At 40.2% G+C, this 27,687-nt stretch overlaps 1 protein-coding gene across 1 annotated transcript in view; it reads right to left on the bottom strand.

The window, feature by feature from the left end:
• Positions 1-4,201, bottom strand: part of UTRN (utrophin) — a 307,788-nt gene extending 303,587 nt beyond the window's left edge. Inside the window, exon 1 of the mRNA XM_077175513.1 lies at positions 4,108-4,201. Within this exon, the coding sequence (XP_077031628.1) occupies positions 4,108-4,201 (94 nt within the window). The remainder of the gene's footprint in view (positions 1-4,107) is intronic.
• Between the last annotated feature and the right edge of the window lie 23,486 nt (positions 4,202-27,687).

Raw genomic sequence — 27,687 nt, 5'->3', positions numbered from 1 at the left:
GCGAAGATCAGGGCGCTCCACCCAGACGCCACACAAATGAGGTCACATAGCTGACCACACTGCTGCCAATTCCTGCCCTATTCATCAGGGACGAGGGCAGGAAGCAGATGGAGCCCTCAAGTTAAGGGTCGCAACATTTCGGTGCGAACATTAAAGTGAGCCAGCGGCAGACAATTCACGGGCCCGGGGAGCGCGGCTTCCCCGCACGGCAGAGCTGAGTCACGGGCACCGCTCTGTCCCACGCCGAGCGCAGGGACACAGGCTGCGGCCAGCAGAGAAACACTCCCCCCCTACAGCTTTGAAAGGGACTCCACTACAGGACAACAGAAAATATTTTCCACTTTTTCAGTACCTACGTGCATTTAGGAGTTTGATATACATGAGAAGAGTTTTTTAAAGTCTTTCAGATCTTGAAAATAAGTTCACTTGAAGACCCAAAAGGCAACGTGAGGTAATTACTATGCAAACCTGTTTCTATTTACAACCATGCTGTAGTTCAGAACACCTACTTCACTTGCTGCCAAAAAGGAAATATACTATTTTCAAGTGTTTAAAAGCTAGAGTTGTTTTAAATCAAACAGATTTGAGGACCAACACAGCTGTACTAAACAACTAGCAAGATCAGAGCTTACAGTAATATGAACAACACCATAAATATTAGTTTGACTATAGTAACAGCTTGTGTGTGGTCTCAATTTCAACCTATCTACAAGATATATGCACTGATAGCAGGTTGAAATTGAGACCACACACCTTCCTACCTGAAAGAAAGCTTATTGTTTATAGGCTACTGCATCTGAGATTTCCAGAGCCACAAATGGACAGAAGCTAAATGCAGAGTTTCAGAAGATATGCTCTCAAACTATCTATCTGCTTGCAAAATACCTCAGTCATGTCATTGCCATTGCCTTCTACTGCTATTGAAAAGTAACACATTTCAATCACTGGGATGGCAGCTGCACAATTAATTCACACAACAAAATGCAAATTGATCTCGCTTCTGTTTATAACTGTATGAATATAATGACAAAACAATATCTAGTCACGTAATGGTAAGATGCTAACATAGATTATTCGATTACTGCAGAGTGCTTTACTGGCTTCAGGAGTTGACATCTTACAGAAAAAGTTCCACAAGGCAAATCCTTTCGGAGAGTGTCATAGAACCAGCATCTTTTTTTGCCTCTGTAACACAAGTTAAGTAGCCTTCCCTCCAATAACAGGGTGAATTCCATCTCGGTAATGAGGTAATGGAGGTGAAAAAAATATTTTATTAAATAATCACATCACATAGTGCCACAACAGTAGAATATATATATGTAAACACAAAATAGCCCAATCATTTTCCTGCAATAGTCTCGGAAATTTTACTAGAACAACATAAATTATCTCCCATGGTATGGAACAGCAATGAAGAAAGCCCTTTTGTTTGAACAGGCAAAGATCTCTTCTTTTTTCTCCACTTAGATAAAGAGTAAGCTTTGGTTCCAGTTAGGTACCAGTAGCCTACCAGTGCCACCTCACTCCCAGTGCCTGTCACCAACTTGAGAGTTTAAGAGGTTATTAAGAGATTAGGCTGTTATAAAGAGGGTGATCCCACCAGATGAGCTAAATGATTTAGAATGTTTTTGACCATAAATCAATCTCTGACAAAACTTAGTTGTGCTGTTTAGACTTCAGAGAACAGACGTTAGTCTTATCCACTTTGGTTTCACCCAAACTAATTCATTTACAATTGGATACTTTATCAGGTATGAGCTTCAACCTCCCTTCCTCCAGTCCCTGCCAACTCTCACAGCAAGCACACAACCAAAAAAGCCAAAGCCACACCTCTGCTGACTGAAAAGCATCCCTGTTATTTATATTCTAGATTTCTGTGGAAAGCAAAGGACATGAAGAAACAATTACATACACACTCTTTCCAACTTCTCCACCCATTTTTATCCTGAGTATTTCCAGTACTGCATCATTAAAAATCCTGTCCTCTCAGAGAATGGCCTCTCCACCATAGTGCATACACACACCTCAATTTATTTTCCCTTCAGGTTTTTTCCTCATTTTCCCTTCCATGCCTCTTACCTTCTAGGTTTTTTCAGATTTCTTTTCCCTCCTATGTGCATTTCCAACAACTAAGAAATGTCCAAAGCCACAATTCTCTCACAGTCTCCAAATACAGAGTTTTTTAAAAAGTGAGAAGATCACAATGAATGTGAGACGAGACTCTCTTGAAAAGCAAATGTACAGTGCTACACTTTATGAACAATTGCAAAGATTAGAATTAAACAAATTTCCTGAAAAATATCCTGGTTGATTAAGAAAAAATATAACTGCAATTTATCAGACATGATCTATGTTCTTTTAAAAATCGAGGTTTCAACTCAGATTTAAACAGGCTTTAAGAAACAATCAGTAAACACTGTGCTTAATCATATAAAGCACCTGAGCAGCATGTAGCTGCTACTCACCCAGGAGGTTTACACCTTAGCCTAGCCACCTGGAGCGAGCTCCAGAGAAATCATCTGTAGACACACAAACATCACCAAATATTAAGTGTGTGCACTTACACGTTAAAAAGACCTGAAGGGCTGAAGTATAAAACCTCAGAGAGATTGACCCTTCTATTATCCTACAGATGAACATTTCAGAGGTTTCACAACTGAAGTGTTCATCAGTTAACTACATGGCTGGTTATAGCTCCTGTCCCAAGTTTATGCTCTTCTAAAAATACGACAAAAAAAGAAGAAAGGAAAAAACCCCAAGAAATAGTCCAAAAAAACCTACACCAATACATGCAGAGCCAGAACAAACAACTTCTATGAACAGCAGCCGAGGTTAAAACCAAGCAGATTGATTTTCTCCTACTGCTAACCTTCCAAGAATGATCAACTGCAGATGTCTCACATTTGAGGGCTGAATACGTGCAGATTTTCAAGAACACTAGATCTCTCCAAACTATAATTTACTGAGCTCTTCAGAGTCAGTCAAAAGCAACTCCACTCATATTACTGGGTTTTCTTAACATTTTCGTCAGTTTCTTAAGGAAGCTTGGAGTGAGCCACAAAGGAAAAGTTTCTGCTCTCAGCTAAACTGGCATACATCCAAATCCAACTCATTGTTCTAGAAGCAAACATACATGAAATCAGAGTCCCAGCCCATCATTTTATTCTAAATTTAGCCATTACATTGATAGATCTTCAGAGGATTTTAGCTTTTCTTTCTAAAAACCTATCTTCAGACTCCAGCTTTGTAACAAAAAACCCACATCAAAGGTCAAGTGGATCAAATTCTTTATTGATCAATACGTTGCTTCCTCAAAGCTCTGACACCAATTCACAAAATAAACTGTTTCTATCTGCCAATTACTGTATCTACATAGCATATTCACGGGTAATAGGAATAATCAAATTGTCTCTTCCTTGCCAATCTGTGTTATTTGGCCCCAGTCAAAAAACAGATGAGACAACCTATGAAATTTCAATCAGAATACATACGAAAGATGGCAAAAGGAAGAGGAAAGCATAATATCCCAAATTTCTTCTTTTCCAAAGCATTCCTCCACAAAACATGCTTTCCAAATTACAGGAAATACGGCTTTCTTGAGATACCACCAAAATGAGGAGAAAAACTTGTGGGGTGTCAAGGAGATGCTGTAAGTTTATACATTCGAAAGTACCAAAAGGCACACTAGGCAGAACTGTAAAGAATCAAGATTAGTAAAGGCTGAAATCGCCAAAATGTAACGCATAGTTTAAGAAAATTAGGGACATGCAGACTTTCAATCAGACAGAATGCTAAAATTTCTGCCATGAACAAGTTACTGTTCTAGGTGAAAGGGAAGCCCACAACACACGCATTACCAAGAGGATCTTATGTCAGCAGGTGTGACACAGCCAGAGCTCGCACAACACTTGCAACGGAGCAGCACCACAGAAAACAGCCTTTCCCCACTGTTTCCTGCCATGCCTTCCACAACCTGCTCTGTTAGTGCAAATTAACTTTTGCAAAGTTAAGAAAAGCAGCTCTCATCATGTGTAGAAGATAAAAACAGACCCACATGCCAGGATCCTTGAATCTACCACAGCCTTCAGAGCACAGGGAAGCACTCACCCAGCGGAGTGTAACAGGTCTGCCGGTCAGTATGCCGAGGAGCAGCAACCTTGTACTTTTTCCACACAACTTTTTTGGCTGTTTGAATGCTCATGATCAAGCTCAGTTTTTGAATAACAGGAAAGTGAAGATGGAGAGGAAGTACACACTAGTACCCACACAAGAACTGCATGCTGGGATTCAAGGGGGAGGGAAGCGCTGGTTTTCCTCTGAGGGTTTGACACATTGAGCCACACAGGGACTGACAGGAACCAGTCAGGAAACCAACCTTTAAAAAGGCTGCACGTTAGCAAGTAACAGACTTCAAGCTAATTGAGATTTCTTTTCTCTTTAAAATCAGAGATATATGCTGTTTTGCTACTTCTTATGAAAACAGGAGGACACTCCAGCCTTCAGAGAACTGGCAAGGTAAATTCTACAAACTGAAAACAGGAAAGCTGATGGTAATTTTCCTTTTCTGTTCAAATCAAAATTTCTGGTCAAACACCATACTAATTTTAAAAATCCTAAATATTTTTAGTATTCATTCTGTAAAAAGTTTGCACTATCACTATAACACTTTTTCACACATTCAAAAGAACATAAAACCAGAACAACTCTTCAAAGTAAGCATCCACATCTTCTAATGGCCTTTCAAAAAAGCACAAGAAATTTTAAACATAAGATTATAGCACATAAAGGAAGTTGTACAAATAAACCTCAAGTCAAAAATTACAAACTCTGATTAGGCATGCCCTCTCCACTGTGCAGTAATTCCAAACAAGACAGAGCAAGGAACAGTAAAGCAGAAAATTGGTAATGCAGGGCTATGATAAGATCAGAGTTATTTTCAAGTGGGCCTTTAAACTGTGCTTACCACCAGTACAAAAAGCAAATTGAATCCCTCTGTCTTCAAAAGCCTGTCACCAAATTTATAACCAAATGAAGAGGACTCCAAATACTGTAGTTACGAAAGATGTTCCATAAGACACACTTTTGGATACTGAACTGTACAGAATTCCAATAGTCACACAACAAAGTAGTGCAAGAGGAGATTAGCTAGAGCACCTAAGTACAAGCACTATGACCAGAGAGGAGCATTCTAAACCACAGAATTGGTTTCAAAAGCAGAAAGACAGAGGCTGTTTGATTTGTCTGCCTGCCTCATTGTATCATGCTATAAGACAAATGTTCTAGATACAGCTCTCCTCTCTTCATTAATGTCCAGTCAGGACAGTTTACCGTATCACACCCCAGACACTATTCAGAGAAGGGAAGGAGGGAGAAATCAAGATCAGATTTTTCTTTAAATTTTTGTGGGCCAGGAGTTGGTCTTACTTAAATTTGTGGGTTGGATGTTTTTTTCCCCAAATTCAAGAATTCCTCAAAGTTGAAGGCTGAAAGGCTTCACACAAAAGGAGTTTTGTTTCCATTAATAAAGACAACCATACATTCAGGGGGCTAAATCAGACATTTGTATCCAAACATTTCTGTGAACCATACAAACAGGACCAAAGTGGAAAGGTAATAAAAGTTTTAAAGCTAGGATTTCTATTTTAGAAACAAACGAGGATGTACTTTGTAATACATATAAATACAAACCTTACCGTGCCAAGCACTTCCCAAGCACAAAACAAAAAGACACTGCCAACTTCACCAAACAAATGATGAGAATTAGCAGTCAGACCTGCACATATGCCAGAAGTCTTACCAACAGCACCATATGTTCCTTTTTTCAAGTTTTGATGAGACTGGTCTGAATTCCCTAAGAATGCTCTCCTTGTGCATCCAATACCTCACCTCAGTCCCTGCTGCTCCAAGGCCCACCCACACTTGGCAAGACTGAGGAATAAGCACAAGTTTCACAAGTCAGCTAGTTTGTGACAACATTTCTGAGTTTACCACTTCTCAAATGCGGAAGTGATTGCAGTCAGTGAGAGCAGTTATAGAAACACCACTCTGACTCCATCAGTCCCCTGAACTTCATTCAATGTGAAGGTATTAGCAAAGCTGAGTAAATCATTCATGCACCAGAGCTTCCAGAGAAGCTCAGCCCTCAAGCTCTGCCTGACATCAGCAGCTGCCCCATGAATATCAAAGAAACCACTTTTATCTAACATCAGGTTTTACCTCAAAAATCCAACATTTTAACAAGAATATACACTGAGAATATGTATTAACTTAAGGGGGGGGAGAGGGTAGGTTGTTACACTATGTTTAACTTAAAAAACAAAAATTTCTTGCCTAAATGGAAATAGAATTACTAGCATGAAATAGTTTCATATCTGAACCCATCTGCAAAGAAGTTAGCTTTAGGATGGCAGGAATATTTTTAAGCTAAATTTTAAAAGTGAAACCATGGCCTCTTTGAATATCTGAAGTATTGGGTGTGAAATCCATACATTAACTGCAAGAGCAGATCAACAGAAGAGAAATGGAAATTTCTGGTCAAAGTAGTCTTTGAAGGTGGCAAAGGAAGACTTTTTAAAAAAGTTTTTAACCTAACTCCAGAGCTCAATGTACTAGTATATTCTCTACCCATAAACCACTTCATTCATTAGGAGCAAGATGGTCTTCTTTCTACTACTACTGAATTCAACAGGCCATTTATTTAGTAGCTCCCTGACTGGAGTACGTGCTCTCTTCTATTCTCTCTGGTGTTGACAGCAGTAATCAAATTTTGTACATGCCACTGGCCCTATTATAGTTCCACAGCAGCTGGCTGGCTGCCTAGGCTCCTTATCATGTATGATAAAAAAGACCAGCCAAACAGACCAGCTGAAACTACTGTGGGAAGACAGAAGTAGAGGGAAGCCTAACTAGAAGCCTAGTAAGTAGAAATCATGTCTTTTTATGCTTGCCCATGTATTACAAAGCATGAAGAACAAGGCTACACTCAATACATGACAAGTTTGCTATAACAGTTTTCAGAAGGACTGGAGCTTGGATGACAATTCAGCCCTTGTTGAAGAGTAGGTCTGAATGCCACACTTCATCTGTGCAACAATACTCATCTATAGCTTAGTCCAGACAGCAGGGAATGGGAAAGCAAAAAAGCACCTAGAGGTGGCAGGGGAAAGGAAAAAAGAGGGGGAAAAAACTCAGATAACTGTACCCATTCATTTGAAGGTGAGCTCATAAATACTTCATATCACTTTTCTATCACAGCCCCAGCATATACACCGTCAGCACAGGGTTCAGAGTAAAATTCAAGTTCAGAGAGGCAAACAACAATGGGAGCAGAGGGCAACATCCTTTAATTATAAAACTCCCCTGTATGCAAGACAATCTATAATGAGATTGGTTTCCATTTCTTCTTTGCCTTCTGGGAGCTATCCAAAAGCTTTGAATACCTTGACTCTGAGAAGGGGAAACTGGCTTCTTTTTCACAGTCTGCCTCCTTCCAGCTGTGTTCCAAGTAGGCCTTGGGTAGCCCTGCTCTGAACTTCCACTCTTCCATTCAAGTCCATAAAGAAAGGCTTGGGTTTATGACAGAGGGAAAAAACAAATCTAAGGGACTTATGGGAGCAGAACAAGGAGGTACAAAGTTCCTCCTTCACCCTCTTTCTCCAAGGTGAGAGCCAAGCAAGCCAATAGTTTTCCTAGAGGGGAAGCTCAGCCTTTCTCAAGGTTCCTGTGTTACCTGTCTAGTCCTACCCTTTGTAATACTGCTATAATGAGCATTTAGTTAAGAGCTTCTCATGCTGTGGGATTAACACCCCCTAATTTTGTTCAGGATGTTTTATTTCACCACAACAACCTGACAACTTTTTTTGCTGGCCTGTCACACATGATCTGAATTAACAAGCCACACAATTCTTGTTCCAGCAAGCAAACAAGAGCTTCTAAGGAGATGCTAAGAAGGATGGTAGAGGGGCAAGAGTAACTTGAACAGAAAGTAATGTTGCAAATGCCTGTTGCATTTTGATGCAAACTAGTTATTAGTTTAACCCCTTCTTCCAGGAAACTTTCAACACCAGCAAATTCACATGGAGAACACTGAGTTTTTAGAATTTCTATTGAAACCTTGTTTCACAAAGCCAGGTTCATGTAAGCATAAATCTTTCTACTGAAAAGAACATTATCAATACAGTAAATGCCCTCACTACTGTTGAAGAGGAACAGAGTGTGTGGCAGCTAGTGGAGCACTGCAGTACAGATAACACACAGAGATATTCTCTCTGTGTTCTCACAGGCAGCTCCAACACAAACCTTTCCAGCACATAGTGCTTCAGGCACTTGACACATGGGTCTCGTAAAACTGCATGTCTGTGGCTGCCACAAATAACTGACTCATCCTGCAAAAGAAATAATAGTAGCAACTGTACATAAATTGTAATGCCTTTCAAGAATCACCATAATTTTAGTCTTTTTTGATGTTCCTCTTACAGCTTCCCTTTTCCTTTTGTAAAAGGGAATATTTTGAATGTAAATACTGAGCAAATTTGTGGAGCACATTAATCTTCCAAAAGTGTTGTTTACGTTATGATCACACCTGTAAAACCCAGCCACATCCAAAAGGCACCTGCTTTTCACAAAACATCCTGGGCCACCTGTTTACAGCAACTCACAGGGGTGACAGGAGGTCCACAGGAAAAGTAGGAGCCTTCTGCATTTTGCTTCTCATTTAAAATGCTGAGCACACCTCCCAAAACAAGGCTCCTGCCCATTCATAGGCACCTGTATAAAACAATTCCCAATGAATCCATGACAGATGCACTGCTCAACACTTGTGTGCTCATATGCTGGGGTGTAATGTGCATTTCAGCTGAAGCCCAGGTACTGAGCCCTGAGTGACAGCATGCAAGCCCAAGAACAGGAGAGGAGCCATCACTTGATGTGCCCAGCTCCTCCAACAAGCAATCCTGGTGGTTCAGTGTTTTCAAACCACTTGCCTTGCTGCACTGGGTCAGACTGTGTCCAAGTCAGCAGCCAAGCAGCTGTAAGAGCTGCTGGTAAGCAACTCCACCCAGGACAGGCAACTGCCCTCAGCATACCCCATAGCAGTAGGACTGCTGCAGAAAAAGGGATGGCTTCCAAAAAACATCTCATTCCTTTCTCCTTCATATGCCAGGACACAATCCAAAGCTTTGGAAGCAATGATTTAGGCAAGCATACGAATAATTTACTTGCAAACTTTCCTGTCACTCATTTTGTAAACATCTGTTTGTATCTCCAAGAAAATAAACATCTCAAAGCTTCCTTGTAAATCCCACAGGGTTTTTTCCTCAAAGTATCTTCTGATAGATTCTTTTCAAACTCTTCCAGCTTTCCCCATCCAGACTCCACAAGGATGTGCATTGATGTCTGCCTCAAGTTGGGCAGAGGGGAAGCAAAACATACCACGAAGTCTGGAGAGGAGCTGTGAAGCAAGCAAATCTCTCCACTTGCGCAAATCTTCAGGCCTTCACTCTACCAGCTACAACCACAACCTTCATCCTAAAAGCTAAAACTCTTATCTCCTACCATGGTGGGGAGAAGGAGGGGACATAATCACAGTTAAATATAATCACAGGCACATTTCAAGAGTGGCACACCCTGGCCAATGACTGCATTCACGGTCAGCAGGGTTGCACCAACACCGCAACTCCAAAGATCTGAAAGTTCGGTTTTCCATTTTTTAATGCCCGGTAACAATGCACGGGTGATCAGACAGCACCCTCTAAGACACTAACTCTTTAGCTGTACCATTTATAACAAGCTATTTATTTCCAAACTGACACAGAGTGTCACAAGCATGCACATAACCAGTCTTGTTAAAATTAGCGATCAATTTCTTCCACCCAGACAGTCTACTTCCCTTCCTGCTTGCAACAACATATTCTATTCATGCTTTCCCACAACAAAAAAACACAGAGGACAAAGAGGGACAGCATTGTGCAGAGCTGCCCTGCTTTCTGCAGGAACTATTAACAAAATTATTTGGACTTCCCAGTCTTTATGCTGGGATGGAAAGTTTTGCTCACCTGGAAAAGAGGGATCTGCAGAAAGTCTGCATTAGGAGCCCCAAGTTTCCCTATTCCTTCCTTGAACAAGAATACTCAAGAGAGCTCCCTAAGTTAAACAGGCTGTCTTTTCCTAGTTCAGAGAGCTAAAACTCAGTAAGAAACTATTAGAGGCATGCTAAAACTAAGTCTGTTCCCTATGGACCTTGGTCAGGTCCAAGACAAACACATCTGCAGTTAAACTCCCTGCTCCTCAGAGGACAAACCTGTCTCCTGCCAAGGACCCAAGGCAAACATCCTTTCTGAAATAGCACTGCTGTTATCAGAGTCAAAAAAGGAAAGGAAAAAACCCTAAAAAATTAACCCAAAACACATCTACTCAGCTCAGTGCAGGAAGGCTGCACTGGGTGTTCAGGACTTAGCACAGTGACATAGCACCCAGCTTGGGTGTAGACACCCAGCCCAGTCCTAGAGCAGCCAGCTTGGTGAGGGCAGACATCACACCATTCCTTCTGCATGATGCCAGAACGACAATGCAAAATTTTCTAAACTACAGAAAACCACCTTAGAATTACCTCCACTGCTGCCACTGTATAAGCCTTTACTTTCATGAAAGCCTCCTTTACCAAAAGGAGGGAAAAAACCCACACAAAACATACTCCTGTTCAATCCTCTTTAAACCCTTCCGTTAATTTAATATAGATTTAATATAGCTCTTCTTAATTTGTTCCAATAGTTAAATTTACACTCACTGCTAAAAGCTTACGCAGCCTTCACAACCTTTTGCCACTGATATTTTAACAGCTACAAATTGCAAATCATTGTGTGATTAAGGTTATCAAGACTTGAACAAGGTCAGAGAGTATACTTCAACAGATAATCTAACATTCAGACATTTTGGTAGGTATAACATTCTACAAAGACTGTATTAAAAAAAAAAATCATTGCATCAACTGTCAGGTACTAGAAGTGCATCGTTAAAACTACTGTTAAAATTAATGGCCTTCTTTCTCTCCTCCCTCCCCAGTTAGCACAGAAGAAAAAGAATGAGATAAAACCATGTGCTTTGTTAAACATTGAACCTACCGGAACCTGCAAAATAGCAGATTAATAAACTACTCTGAGGCTGAGGTCAGTTTACAGAGGAGCCATCACACAGCAGCTATGGCAACACAGAACCACCACACTGCACTGCCAACTAGCAAAGAGAAACATAAGAACAAAGAGCAAAGCAACAAAGCATCAGCCTGCTTTCTTAGGGCCACAGAAGTGAGAATTAAGGCTCTCAGAGGGAGTCAAGCAGTTTAGCACACCACTTCTGTGTATCAGGGGACTTGGGAAGGAATATGGAAAAGAGACAAAGCACATGGCACAACTGAACTGTTACCTAAAGAAATAACAGACCCACACAACTAAACACCAAAAAGCCTCAAGTCTCTCTGACAGTAATGCTATGCACACACGCATAAACAGAGATCCAGCAGCAGTGAAAATGATAGTGCATTTTATTTGGGATAGAATGTGCACCTATCTTTCTCCAGCCACCTGCCCAGGTTCCCAAGCAGAGACTGGGAAGCAGCCCAGCCTGAAAAGGGTAAGCAATAGCTGTGTTAATAACCCAACTCCACACTAACTAAGGAAAGCTCACACACACACAAGCCACGATCAGCAGAGATGTGGTAAAAAGAGGACTAGGCAGTGGTAAGCAGCTGAGGGGCAGCAACTGATTCAATTTTGCAAGCCAGCAAAAGTTTGCATGCTTACACCCTTGCTTGTTTTCAAGAAACTTTCAGCAAGCTTTCTATGTGTATAGTTTGCAGGCTTCTGCTAGGTCAAATGGAAAACACTGGGCTCAGTTATTTGAGCTCAAGTGCGCAGAGGAGTAATTACCAAAGCTCCACTGGACAGAAGGATTGCATTCTTTTATTCTTCAAATGCCACCACCCACTAAGATAGGATAATAAAACTCTCAGAAACCTTGTAAGCAAATCCAGCAAACACTGTGCAGAAGTTAGCCTGCAATGACATGGTACCCATCTCAAAAAGTCCATCTGTGCCTCTTAAAGTACTATGGCACAATGACCAACTCTGCTACTTGCTGCCGCCACCATCGTGGCATGATGCCATGATGCCATCATCATCATATTGGCATCACCCTAACCAAATGTTAGCTGGATTTAAAGCCTAAATCATGTGAAGGTTGAGATAGAGGCCACATGTACAGTATATTCTAAAAAGTCTTTCTGTGCAAGATTGACTGGCAAATCATACTCATTCCTAAGACAGACAAATGAAGCCCCAAAACACAACTGCTCTTTCACAATTACTGTGATGCAATAGATGCAACACAGCATTCCCACATAAATATTTAATGTCAACAATATACATGTTCACGAGCTGATTTTAAAACTATTTCAAATTTTAAAAGGGTTAACATCAGATGCACACACTATGGTAATGATATTATCAGTCACCTTACTGAAGCATCACACCTTGAACTTGATGTGTGAGCAGGCACAGTCTCATCCATGGTCTGAACAGCAGCTTTTCAGCTAGCCATTTCATACCCCCATTTTGTACTACTGCTTATGAAGCCCTCTGACATTGCCAGCAACAACTTTACAATCAGCTCAATAAAATTTCACATTACTTTAACAAAAACATTTTAAGGCTGAAGCCTTTAATAATTACCTTTATTTCCTGCTGAATTTAAGTGTTTAAATAAACAGTGTTTTCAAGTATTTCAAAAATATGTACATCATGGCTATACTTACAATGAGAATGTGAGTATGCAATATTAGCACCTTTGAAGAGACATTTTTACGCCAAAGTGGACAGATTGAGATTCTGAGACACCATGCACCATCCTGCATATTTAAGACCCTTACTTCATTTAGCAGATGAGCTTTTATAACCCCCCAGTCTCCATTGCACAGGAAACCAAGTGCTCCAAATAGCACACATTTACCAGTTTGTTCCTTATGTTGTCTTGTCTTTCCTACTACCCTACTTGCTTTTGTTGCTGCTACCAAAAACAGAACAGGTTTTACCATAGGGTTATTTTCTTACTAGTTTAACTTCTCGTGCATGAGCAGCAACAAGTTGCTACTGAAAAGCAAGCCTTGTTTCTCTCTGCAGGCCTGCAAAACGCATCCAGACAAAAAACCACTTCAACTTCACAAAGTTAACACTGAAACAAGTTACATAAACTTGTTCACAGATCTCTTTAAAAAATCATTATAGGTAGGTAAAACTCCAATATAAATAAAGGAGATGGACAACAAAACACAAACAAGTTGTAATTCACTCAAACATGAGTGTGCAAGTGTCTGTGACTCTGCCTTCTACTTGCTCTAGATTTGAGCACTTCTCTATAATATCTATATTCAACCAAACATTATAATACTTTCATTACCAATCATTTAATATCTAACTGTAGTATTCTCACAATTAACACTGTCACAAACTTTTCTAGTTATGTGCAGTTCTGTCCCTTTAACTGGACTGGTTTAAGACAGCTGCATGAACAAAGCATTATAAAACTTCACTGCTGCCTTGCTTTGGTTTTTTGTTTTACTTTGTAGCATAACCACAGCATTGATACTGTTTGTTTTCTTGTTAGGTGACTGTTTGTTTAATTTTAAATCACAGCATTCTGATACATTCTTCTCCATATAACAAAGTTTGCCACAAGTATTTCAGGTCAGCCACAGAAAAAAGATAAACCCCTATTACACATCTTCATAAATACCATTTGAAAGAGAGGATTCACCAAATAAAGATCTTTACAGCTTACACTGTGAGATAAGCAAGGCAGTTTAGGATATGAGTGGCAAGGTTCAGAAACAGAACTTCATAGAGGTGCAATTAAAGTGTTTGCAAAGCTAATTAAAAACAACCTGCCACAACCTACTTTGTGAGAACTTGTGCTACTAAGTGCTTGTGAGACTCTAGGTCACTGAAAAGTAGCTCTAGTGTAAATGGAGCTATATGACCACAAAGAGTCAATAAGCTGCTTTATCCAGGGGTTTTCAGAAATTTATCTTTACACTCAAGTAACTTCCCCAGCTCTGCAGTTTTCCATCACCTATCTTTCTCCTTACGTGCCTCCAAATACTCCTTTACTCATCCTGTAAATGATCAATACCTCACTACTGTTAAGAAAAAAAGATGATCAGCTCTCAAAGTAAATCACAGGACAGTTCATTCAGTCTTCTCACTCCCATGTGACCATCAGGTGCTGTTATATGAACAATTTTGTACCTACCATTCCACCATAATTATCTTTATCTTCCTTTCCTTGTTCTACCCCTGATCTACACAGATGTTCATCAGTCTTATTACCCTCTGTCAGGAGGGTCAAAATCAATGAGGCAGGCCAATTCATTGCATTCCATCCAGTACAATCCCAGTGAAGTCCATATAAATCCCTACCAATACTGCATAGAAAACATGCATGTCTTCTGTTTTGTCTCTTGCACCCAAGATCAGGCAGCTGGGATGAAGGAGCAGCAGAGAACAGGACATCTTCCTGGTCAGGATCAGATGTGACCACTGAAATTCTCCCACCAGCACACAAAAGCAAGAACAAGTAGACATGGGGAGAGAGGGGAGAAATATTTTCACAAGAAATCTAACTTGCAACAGATGTATGGTATGATGGTATTTAGGCCCAGCTCAGCCAGGGAGCTTTGCTTCCTCCATCTGACAAACACGAGTGGAGAAGCTCCCAGGTCCTACCCCTTGTTGCCTTGTCCAGGAATTAGGAGGAATTGCTCCAACACATTTCAACCTCTGTATTTCAGTAACTGGTAAAGAAGTAGGACAGTACAAGGATACACATCCAGTTGCAGTCAGGAAGACCTTTGTAACTACCATGGGAAGAGCTGGAGCTCCTCTCAATTCCTACCATAACCATTCATTCAGCTTCCCCCACACTGTACAGCCCATTCTGGCCAAGAACACCAACAGGACTCCTATGACTTAGCTGGTTTGCCATTTATTTCACTGCTTCCAAAAACCAGTCTCACCAACAACCTATTTCCCAACTAAAACCAGGAATTCTGCTGGGAAGCCATGCCAGGGCAGCAGTGATGACAGGAGGGAATTTCTCATGCTTCATTTCTTAGTCATGGCATCTGGCCACAACCAATTCTACAGCCCATCTGTCCCTCAAAACCCAGGAATGGATTATAGATACAGTGATCAAAGTCTTCTTTTGGCAGGTTCTCCCTTTCCCTAAACCCCACCTCCTACAACAAAACAGAAGAGCCATGAGATTTGTTATGATTTGGAAGTATACAAAGCATGTTCAGGTTCCGTGGCTGCTGGGGAGCAAGAAGGTTCAAACAGCAGCAGCAATCCCAAAACAGTGCAGAGTCTGGGAAGTAGAAATAGAGATGGTGAGTGATTCCAACCCAGCCCACTGGTTGCAGAAATTATACAGGGCTCCTGAAGACATCAGAAATTTCACAGCTTTAGCCAGGCTTTTCTCTGAAGATAAAATGGTCAAATTTTATAATTAAGTTTTATAGCTAATACCACTATGAAATGCAAATTTCCTTCATTATCTGTAAAAAAATTTAACATATATTACATTCCACTCTGAAGACTGCAGTATCAGCATAGGAGAAGAAGAAAAAGCCACCACAAATCAGGATAATGTTAGAAAGGCTTTGTAAACATTGCAAGTACAAAACAGCATTCTCATCTACCAGAGCTTCACAGAAATGTAGCAGAAGTGTTTCAGCACTGTCAACCTAAATGCAAGTTCCCAAAATTATTTTGGAATAAGTCACATGCCTTTTAACATAACCCAGGTTCAAAGACAGGCATTGCCAAGATCCACTTAATCTTGTAGAGGCATCACTGTTGCCCCCCCAAGTACCTCCCAGTTAAGCACTGCAGAGAGTTTAGCCCTCTATAATCAGTCCCTTCTCCTTTTCTGGCACGGTAACAGTGCAAAAATTAGTAAATGACACCTGCTGTGGCAAGGACAGATCACTACACATATAGAATCTGCTAAATTGGAAGGGACATATCAGGATCACTGATTCCAACTCCTGGCCCTGCCCAGCACACCCCAAGAATCACACCATATGATATATGCCCCTTGTGTCTGGATACAAAATTCAATATGAAAGTGGAAGCTGGGCAGAGTAGGACCATGTTTGCATTAACAAGTTATTGCCAGACCTTTGACCGTGATTTATGAACAATTCATGCAGGAAATGGAACAAAAAAAAAATCAAACAATTATCTCTAAGAAACTAATAAGTCTAAAAAGCTGGGCACATGGTGGTGAAGTCCCAACACAGTATAAAACCACAAGGAAACTATTTACATGACACTTAAAGGCTGAGTTAAGTTTTCACTTCCACAAAGCCAAGGTCACAGGAACAAGCCCAGTGCAGTCACCAGCACAGAACCACAGGAGCCTCTCCAGCTGGGTGGGGCCCTCTTGCTGAGTGAAACTAAAATTTTCCAGCAAGCTCACAAAACCACCACTATCCTTCTTCATTCAGTGGAGCTACTCAAGTGCAACTTTCACAGTTGCATACACAAGTAAGTACACAGACAAGGAAGGAGCCAAGCACACAAAGACAGTAAAATATAGCTCCAAGCTTCTAAATTCAGGCACTGACCAGCAGGAGAGCCTTAGTGTATCTTGGACCAAGGGGAAAAAAAACCAAATACCAGCTTTTCTCCAGCAGACTCATAAGGAAGCAGTGAGTCTACATGCATTTTCAGAGCCCAAATGTCAATATCCAGACTCTACATGTATAAGAGAAATTGATGGATGTCAGAAAATGAAGACACCTATGAGAAACCTTGGGAGTCAACTTTACCAAATATGCAGAGCAGCTGAGCTCAACACTCATAAACAGTCATGAGAAATGTTTGAAATTTCTTCTCATTTGAGACATCAGAGCTGACCAGGGAAGGGGGTGGGCTGGGGATGGAAGGGAAACAAAAAAGAAATAGCAATAAATTTTATCACACATAGGCTGGATTCCCTCAGTTGTTGGTCTGAGATGCACTTTTTCTGTATCCACTACATGAAGTCTTGGATCTCATGAAGCAGTAAGCATGTCCCTGTGTCTGCCACTTCTGTTTTGATGTCTCTGCCCCTTAAATACCTTTTGCTAGTTGAGTCAAAAGATTTATCTTTATCTCAGTTATGGCATTTAAAAAAAAATGAATATGCAAGAATACATATTGTCCACATGACATTCACTCATCCTGGAGAAAATCATTCCAGTTACAACCTAGAGATCTACCATTCAAAAAAATCCAAAGACTTTAGGACAACATAGATCAATTCTTATAAGAAATCCAGATAGTTTAAAAAAAATTACAAATCACCATGTTTCTAGCAATTGTTATCAGTCAAGGTTTTCAAGAATTATCTTCTGTATCCCCAATGCCCAGGAGCTCCCCACACAGTCTGGATGTGACAAGGAAACAAACCCATCTCCTAAAAGTGGCCCAGTCATGTCAGTGATGCCCTCCCACATGTGCACACACACACTTGTTGCTAACTGGCTCCAAGCCACCCTTGTTGGCTGGGGAAAGCTCAGGGGTCTTCAGCATGGGTTGCAAGAATTCCCACCCCAGCATGTGATGGAAGAAATACAGATACATGCTTTAATATGAACTAAGGGTTTGCCATACTCCAAGCAACTAACTGGAAACACCTCATTAAAGACAGGCTTTTAACAATCTTGGATCAACACATTGCTGTATAATTATTCTCAACTTGAAAGGGCTGCATAATTTCCCAGGAATATCACAATCTCTAAATGCAAGTCCTAGAAGGGAAAAGTAGATGGATGTCTATGCATACATACATGTGCACAGGCATATACAGCTACATAGTCCTCCTTCTCTCTTATCTAAGAGTATACACAACAAAGATGACAAAAACCCATCCCCATCTCTTCCATCATTTAAAAACCACTACCTCACCTTGTGGCTGTGCTTTTGTATATCAGGAGGAAACAGCCAAGCCAGAAAGTGCATAATTGCATTTCTATTTACTTTACCATTCACTTTGTGAGGGGGAGGGGGAGGAATGGGAGTTGAAAATATGTCCTTCCCTGAGGGCTGAAACTCATGAAACATGTTTTTTTCGAGATAGAGTGGGTTTTTTTTTTTCCTTGGAACTCTAACATTTCCATTCCCTAACCCTTACAATAACTTCAGTGGGTACATCTAATCACCTTGCTAATCCCCAGATAATGTATTTAGTATTCAGTCTTATTTGAGCCATTACTGCCACTCAGGAGAAATCTTGTTGCCTTTCTCTCAACATCAGTCACAAGTGACACTTACCTAACTAGTTATAACAAAAAAAGCAAGGTATAGGAACAAACTAATCTTTGAAAGCTCTACCTTCTTTCAACTTTGAAGGCATTACTCCACATCTGCAGTGAGAAAGGAAAAGGAAGTCAGGGTAAGCTTTTTTGTTTGTTTTCTTTTACAATTTGTTTGTCTTCTTAAAGAAGAACAGGCTATAGTGCTAAAGATCAAGGCTGACCTTCCTGGAGGTTTTTGATATTTCCCCTGAAAAAAGCACAGATATGAATCATGGATACCCCAAATGTTAGATTCATCTGACAAGCCCAAGATCTGTAAATCAATAGTGCTGAAGAGTGACAAAGATGAGACTAATTTTACAGTTTTTCCTTATGATTAAGAAGGAAAAACTGTAAAATTAAAGGAAAAGAAATCCCACTGTTCTGCAGTATAAACAGGTCTAATACCTTAATAATTGATAGCTACTATTATAACATGGTGACCCAAAACTGTAGTATTAAGTTGTTTTTTGTTTTGTTTTTTTTACCACTTGAAATTTCATATCCATCCTTAGGAACACCCTGCCCTAAGAGGAGAAAAGATCTCTTTGATAAGGTGGCTCTGATGTTAGCTGAATACAAGTTGAAAAACAAGAAAAATGTTAAGCCTTTGAAATACACAGCCATTCACTGAACCAACCCAAGACATAGCACTCAACCTGGTAACAGCAGAGATGAACTATTACAGGCAGTTGCCACTACAGACAAATTGCACCCAAGTGAAACAAAGATTTCTAAAGGGTTCCACTGGTCCAAGAAAAACCACCAAGTCACCAGTACTGGGAATCGAGTTCAGGAAAGCTAAACACATGGGAAGTTTCAGCTGCTTCTTTACTCTTACCATTTCTCTTCAGAAACAGCAATAAGAAATGACTAGGGAAAATGAAGGACAAAGTAGCAGAGGGACAGACGAACAGCACACCTAAGCATAAAAAAAAAAACCAAAACCTAGCCATGCTGAAATACGGTACTTAGATTTAGCTACAAGAGAAATCAAGGGCATTCTTAAATAGTAGAGGGGATCTAAATTCATTAGCAAGAATTTAAAAACACACTACAAGGACATGGTGTATATCAGACAGTTCCATCAACCAATATCTAGACATAACTGCTTATTAAATACTGTGCGTGTTATGTGCAGAAACTGCCTTTTTCTCAGCCACTGTGTTTTTATACTAAGCTGAAAGAGGTGTCTGCTGAAAGTATTTCAGCATTTCCACCTACTTACCACTTCTATGCATCAACACTGATTCTGTTGCTAGAAGTCATCTCTTGGGGTTAAATTTTAACAGATCACGTTATATTTGCATAAGTCTAGTTAATGTAGAAGTGACTGGCAGAGAGTATAATATCCTGACCTTCTGTCATGAATTTTAATTGCCTGCAGATGGTTAAGCTTAGCCTCATCTTCCCACATGAACAATTTCTCCCTCACCTTATGTAGTGCACTGGCACCTCATAGAGCCCACTGCTGTGCCCATGAGTTACCTGCAACACATCCTGTGGTGGGTGGAGCAGTGGGTCAGGTGTGACCCCTGCATGGAGGAGCTGAGGTGAATGCTAAACTGAAATTATTCTGCCCAAAACCAGTTGAAAATTCTCCCTGGTAATGCCATGGCTGCTATAAATAGAGCAATTTCTAAACCAGCCTGGTTGTTCTGATGTTTAAGGTCTCCACTGCTCTTCTAAAGTCATCAAATTTCTTCAAAGAGAACTATTCCTCATCCCCCACACAGGGTCCCCTTCCTTGTTCTTCAGGTTGCAACCAAAGAATAAGGCCATTTTAAAAGAAAAAAAAGCTTGGAAAAATTGAGGAAAGGAAGCAAGCACTCTTCCATCTCTCCATGAAATTAAGAATTTCACTTCAACTGAACAATGAGAACCTTTCCTTCTACAGCGCATCAATGCCAATAACAACTGAGAATGACCAGCAGATTCATCAAACCTGAGGTCAACACGCAATTTATGAAAAACCTTTAATAAGTTCTACATAATTCAATTACACAAATTTTAGTAAAATTTAGATATCCACTAGAGGAGGTACAAAGCTTTTCCCCTGTATAAGCAATTTTTGAAATAAAGGTTACATTGAATAAATGACAATTCAAAACAAGATGCCTTTGCAAAAATCACATATTGCCAGATACAACTCTCAGCACCCTTACTCAGCACATTTCAGAAGTGCCATTTGGTTCTTTTTCAATATGTGCTTTTGCAAAGAAACCACTAACTGTGCATGCAGCAACTTGCAAGATCCTCAAAGATTTTCTGCCAAACCTCCTCTACACTACAGTGTTAATTCACCATATAAATATTCAAAGATGTTCTTGACTACCTGCCAGAAGGGAACACACTCCTCTGTAGCTACACAGCCACTTCCATGCTTACTTAGCTCACTATAGTAATGCCCTGGGGTGGAAATGAAAGGCCAGGCAACAAAGTTCTACAAAGACAGGTAAAAAAAAAAAAAAAAAACCCAAGGAAAAACAAGCCATCTTGGTCACTCCAGGACACTTTTATCCTTTGATATTTAACTGCCTAGAGCAAAGCAGTCTGCTTCCACATTTTTCACCCCAACAGTGCAAGACAGGTCTGAAAAATTCATGGCAGGATGAGTTTCTATATCAATAGTTGCAAGGGGACAGAGAGAAAGATGACTGTGCTTTACTTCATGTATTCCTCAAATACTGGCAAAACCACTGAAAAAATTATCACAAGACCTTACCGTGTCACATCTCAGCTAAGAAGGGAAGCTAAACAAGCCTAAGGATATCCAACCCCATCCTCCACAGCTGATGACCAAATGCAAAGGTAAAATGAGTTTGGGAATGAACAGGCTTGTTTCACACTACATAGAAACAGTCTGTGAGGCAGAAGTAGGCATGAAGGGGAAAAAGCAAGGAAAATTAGATTCTGTTTTGGTCACATTTTTCATCTATTTCAAGAGGCTAATTTTGTCATTTAAGAGATCAAAGAATTCAAGGCTTAGGTGACATTTTGGACCCTTATTTAACTTAGTTTTACATTAAATAAATATATTTTCCTGAAGGATGTCATTGTAAAAGTAGTCTCTTTTGCACATATATTCTTACTTGAACAGGAATTTAAAACAATCTTCAAAATTAAATATGTGGTTATTCATATTTAATTTAGTTGTTTATTCTACAAAAGGAAACTTGAAATAGGACTTTGCAAATTGTTTAAAGCTGAGAGAACATTTAACTAGTTCTATTTATTATAAAAAGAAATTACAATTATTGAATCATCTCTTGGTAAAGTTGTAGCAAAGAAATCCTCTCACCTTGTATTAATACACTGTCCTTTGTTACTGAGATATAATTAGACCAGTTTGCAAAAAGTGCAGGGCACTCTCTTTGCACTTGACTGTTAGAGCAACAGATTACCTATTTACACTACAGAGATTTAAATAAACAGCAGGTTATTATTTATAACAAGCTGGATGATTCTGGAAGACATGATCTAACTGACTCACCCACTCCTCAGCTGTACTCTCACCATTCCAAGCCCTGCAGGACTGGAGGAGGGTGGGGGAAATGTGTCAAGACTGTTAAGGAAGGAATTCTTTATGTAGTAAAACTTTTATGTGGTTCCCCTTGATTAAGATACTTCAAGGATGCCTTAGTTAAAAAAAATAGTAATTTAACCAGAAATTCTCTTTTGTTCCTGTTTTTTTGCATTACTTCAATACTTAGGTCTAAAAGTAATTGTCTGCAAAATAGGATTTATAACCCTTTTAACTATACACACCATACACAGGAGGTGCAAGCTCTATATCACACAGCAATTTTCACTGCAATTAGATTTTACAATTTGTCAGTCTTTTGTGACGCCTTGCAGATTCCAAACTATAGCTGAGTTCAATTTATTCATCCAAAAAGGAGAGGGCTAAAAAGAAAAGGAAAAAACACAGCCTCTATTAAGTATAGCACAATACAGATACAAAGTATTTTAAAATAAAGTCTCACACAACTGACACACATTACTTTTCCCCTACTTACACCACACTGCATCCCAGACAACAGATCCAGATCAAAATCCGACTCACAGCCACAGATTCTCACCAAGATCAAACATAATTAATTTAATTGCTTTTTAAAGACTTCCAGTAACACCAGTTATCTTAATTACCATTCATCTACTCTGTCAGATGATAACCTTTTGGCTCTGCTAAATTTGGGAGTGCCAAGAACGTAGCATTTCCTTTTTTCCATTGTATTGTAGATGAGAGTTGAGTCTCCAACTTTTACATTTTTACATTTTTTTTGGCAGCACAAGAGGCTTTTAATAGGATAGCAAGTTAAGGTCCTTTCTGAGTGCTGGAAGAATATGAAAGGAAACTTAGTACCAATGAGATTACCAGGCACACAATATCTTAGGAGGAACAAAACCCCTTTTTCTACTTTCTGCCCTCCATACTAGGATAAAAACAATTGTGTACATTTCAGTATGAAGGGAAAAAATTGTCAGATTAGAGAGCATAAGGACCCAAATCCATAAGAAAACAGATTTTTCCAACTGAAGGAAACAAGTTTAAATTCATTTCACAATTTCTCTTCTCCTTACCATACCCACACAAATTATGCAGAATACTTTCATAATCAGGTTGCACTTCTCTAGGCAACATAAAATTTGGTTTCAGATGATCACTACAGTACATTACCATCTTTCAGCATGGCAGTGTATCCCAAGTACTCATATTCTTTAACCTCTTCCTTCTTTCCCCAGGCAGCAAAATGGAGTTCAACTGAACATTACACTTTCAACAGTTCTTACTATATGGGGACAAATATAAGTTAAAGCCAGAAAATGCAGGGCCAAAATAAGAAGCTACAACAAAAGGAGGTGAGAACAAACATGGAATATAAATAAATCAGCAAAACATTTATAAGCAGTCTTCATTTTTCTTAGCACTTTATTTGAACATTTTATAGACACAGTCCATTTTTACCACCTGACTAGTGGTTTCTGTTCCATCCCAGCTTCCTCTGCCCAACAGCAGCATGGAAGCACCGTGGAAGAAAAGGATACATCAGGACTTCCAGGGCAACAACCAGCAGCAAATTTAAAGATTTCATTTTCTTTCTGCCCAAATCACACTAGAACCAAGTTCTCCACTGAATACATTACACAACATGAACTAATTTTTCCTAGCCTGCTCCAAAGATTTCCAGTGTATCCCATTTCCTCTAAAGGCCATTCAACAGATCTGGGCAACTTCAGAGAGGACTCTACTGTCAATGACAGAATTAATCCTGAAACTACACTTAATCAACTACACTAAAGACACTGAATCCTTTAAGGATGAACACAGCAGTGCAAGACCTTTTCAACACTGTATTGCAAAGAGACAGAGTAAAATCAAATTTGACATGCCTACAACAGGTCGGGGCTTTTAGGACCCCCTCACTGCTTTCACACTAGTCTTCTCCATTCTAAAGGAACCCTGCCCTTTTAATAAGCAAAGAAACCTCTACTTCACATGTGATATTTTGCTGAAAACACAGAAAATAAATTAGCATTTAATTATGGTCTTATACATAAAACCACAAGCTATGGGATCCAGCAGGTACTATACACTCCTCTTTTACCTTAATTCCTACTGAAGAAAATGTATCTAGCTCAGAAGGGGGCATTACATGCTAGAGCAATCCCTGACCTAACCCAGTAACCTCTATTTTAGGTGTAGCATCAAGTGAAGCAGTAAGAGCAACATTAAAGTACCTGCAAAATGCAAGAGCTCCTGCAATGTGAAAGTGCCCTGGAGCAGAAGTACCACACTCAAATTCCTCTTCAGGGCAGAGCTGCACTTACTGACACAATGCACATAGCATGAGATTCCTGTGGGAATTCAGGAACACCAGGGATAGCAACCTCACCCAGGAAGTAATCAAGACCCAGACCTCAAATGGGCCAACCACAGCATGCCACATTGTTCACTTCAGGATATGAATGAACACAACACAGAGATCATAAAGCCAGAAGACATTTAACCAGGATAACCCTATATAATGCCCCTCTAAGCACACTTGTTACCTCAATGGCAGATGCCAGAGCACCACCATCCCTGAGCTAGCACAATCTGCACTGTGCATACCCAGCAGCACAGCACAGCACCCACTTTCACACCAGGCAAGTCAAGGGAATAGCTCCCCATAAATATCCCCCACATTTCCTCCAGGCAAACATGGACTCTGTCTCCTGTCAAAGGGTCCATCATTATCTATGTGGTGACATATTTCCCTTCTATATACATCCCTAAGCTCTCCTCCTTTTTAGGCATCTCATCTATTTGGACTCTGACACAAACATAAGTATCATGACTATTATCTCATTTCAGGTAAACAACTACAGCAATGACATCCCTCTTTCTCCTGCAATGGGTTTTTGATAAAAGGAACGTTTTAGGACTGTCCCTGTGTGCTGGCCAGCCCCCCTTGCAACACAATGGCTGTTTATCACGATAACACTACATCCTTGCAACCATCACCAGGGCTGGGGGCTGGATGGTTGTCAATATGGGCAATAGACGGGTTTGTTGTGGCTGCCTTAATCTGGAGAAGAAAAAGGAGAGCAACTCTCCTTTTCTCTATCTCTTAATGTCTTACAATGTCTTTCTCCCGGAGGAGGGGTGGGAATCAAGACTCTGGTGCAAGCCTGCTCTTCCACTTGGACCAGCATCTTTTAACAGCAAGTTTTCCAGAATTATCAAATCATTTATGTTGGAAGAGACCTCTAAGGTCATCCAACCATTAAACTAGCACTGCCAAGTTCACCACTAAATTCCTCTTTTTGGCATACATCTTTGGACATAATCATTGAGCAGTGCCTATCCAGGGCAGAAACATGTGCAAACACAAACACCCTGGCCCAGAAAGTTTTGGGACTTCCCTAATTTATTACAAAATGCCCTCAATGCTCTGGCCCCCCACTCACTTCCTGGTACACCTTCTCTCTGTGCAATACATTAGGAATGGGCCCCATCTCATCCTACACTGCAGTCAGGTGCTCAGTGGAAAGGTCAGTAGTTTGAACCCTTTGAAAATTTGAACAGTGACAGAAACTTGTCAACAGTGACAAGCTGGCACGAGGGCTCTAATTATGAGGCAGTGGCAGGAAACACCAGTAAAACTCAAAATATGCGCCCAGCCAGTTTTTGGAAAAGGTGATCCCTTTTGATGTGCATTTTTCACAGTGCTCAGTGGCCAGGGACCAGGCCAGGAACCAGATGCTTGCACAGCAGGCAGATGCTGACAGCCATGCAGTCTGTCTGTGCCAGCACCCCAGCACATGGCTCCACCACAGACAGACCTCGGCAAACAATCCTGACTTGACTGGAGTTATCTTCTGTGAAGATGATCTAAAACAGCAGCTAAATCCTTGAGGATTCCTTTTTTCCCTGCAAATACCTGCCAAGGCAGGAAGGTGAAGCCAAGGAGGTAACAGAGTCCAGCAACAAAAAAGAGTATGACATTTTCCACCTGTTTCACTAGATTTTCAGACTGTCTCTAATTGCCTTCTGTTCACAGCACAGAGGAGATGCTGCCTGAAAAACAGAAGCACAGGGGGCCTCAGATGTCAGCACACAGCCCTGCCACACATCAGGACATGTCCCAGGGCAGTGGGAACCAGCACTGCCACATTCATCCCTTTACCCTTCCCTCATACCAAGATGACAGCAAGGGGTGGGGGGGTAAGATATCTCCAGCTCTTTTGCTCTTTCCCCATACACTCTGCAGCACATACAATCAATCACTGCAGTCTTCCTTCAACTGGGAGAAAAACCATGAAGTTGAACAAGGTAAAGGAAGTAACAGAACACACGCACACAGAAAAAAGAGCAACTTCTGGAAAGAACACAAATATGTTTTTCAGAAAGAAAGGCTTACAGCTTTTTAGTTTATTTTGGATAATTATTTTTAACTGCATAACATGTTCAAAAAGTATTAGCCTTATACTTGGAATTGAACAGGACATCTATTTTTAAATATTATTCATTCAGTCACAAATCATCCCCAGAGACAAGACAAATAATAATAAATCAATGTCTCCAGCAAGCACAGAGTCACCCTGGCTGTAAATCAGCCCAGCTGACTATTCTATGTTGCATTTTATGTTCATATTTTACATGCACCCCTGGATTGTATGTGCCATAAAACCTTTGTAATACAGGCTCTTCAGACTCAAGATCCCACCTTTTAAATCCAGTTAAATGCTCCAAAGCATCTTCTTCCAACCCCAGATTCTGTCAGCCAAACCAGCTGTATACATTGAGGCCAGTTTATACACTCAGACAGATAGCAGGCTAATATATTTTATCTTTATAAAATGGAGTCTCAATTTGAGAAGTAAAATATCCCAGTCTCACAGGTGATAGTAGACCACCACTAGGGCTAGCAGGAGACAGATAAGCACAGAGTTTGCTTCAATCCAGTACACACTTTTCCAGTTTGTTCCATCTATTTTCAGGACCGTAATTTATACAGTGTGACACATGAAAAAGGCATGTTACCACCAAGACACTGTCCCATTTGATGCCTCAGACACACCTGACCATGGGATTCCACCTTTACCACTACACTCCTAGCATTAATTTCACTGTTTCTCCAAGAAGGAGAAACAAGCAAGGGTTAATCACCCTCCAAAAGCAACCCATTTTGCCAGGCCAGGTATTGTTCTTTCATTCTATTGCACACACCCTTACCTAAGGGAAGGAAAAATGCTTGAGTGAACACACTTCCTTTTCTTTAGATATGGTACCCTACAACACACAAAGAGCTGTCACACCATAACCCTGTTGTGCACCTTGCTCAAAAATAACAACTGATCTTGTAAACCAGAGAGTTTAAGGGGCTTTGATTAGACTTAGTCTGTTTGTTTTTCAAAGTCAGAAAAGGTACAGCCTGTCTGTTTTCTTCAAGGAGATGAACACACCCAATAATGTTAGTCACTATGTAAGCAAAGTAACTACTATCTTTTACCAATGATGAAATATTTAACACTGTCTGCTGAGAAGGGGAAGTTACTCACCATGTAGTGACAGAAAACCCACTCTAGCAGATTACAGGTAGAGAAGGCCTCAGGAAATTCTCAGCTCAAAGAGTTGGAAGACAACCTTAACATTCTAGCATAGAAATTATTTCTCCTCTTAAAACAAATACGAACAACAAAAGACAATTTACATGGAATTCATCAGCTTCAAGTTTCCCAAGCTTTAGCAACCACTTACTTCATTATAGGCTAAATTAAAACCTTTCTAAAGAGCTGGTTTAGATTTAAAA

Source organism: Agelaius phoeniceus, chromosome 3 (genome assembly GCF_051311805.1).
Source record: "Agelaius phoeniceus isolate bAgePho1 chromosome 3, bAgePho1.hap1, whole genome shotgun sequence".
Lineage (NCBI taxonomy): Eukaryota > Metazoa > Chordata > Aves > Passeriformes > Icteridae > Agelaius > Agelaius phoeniceus.
Note: the sequence above shows the minus strand (reverse complement) of the source record. Positions and strands in the feature narration are given on the sequence as shown.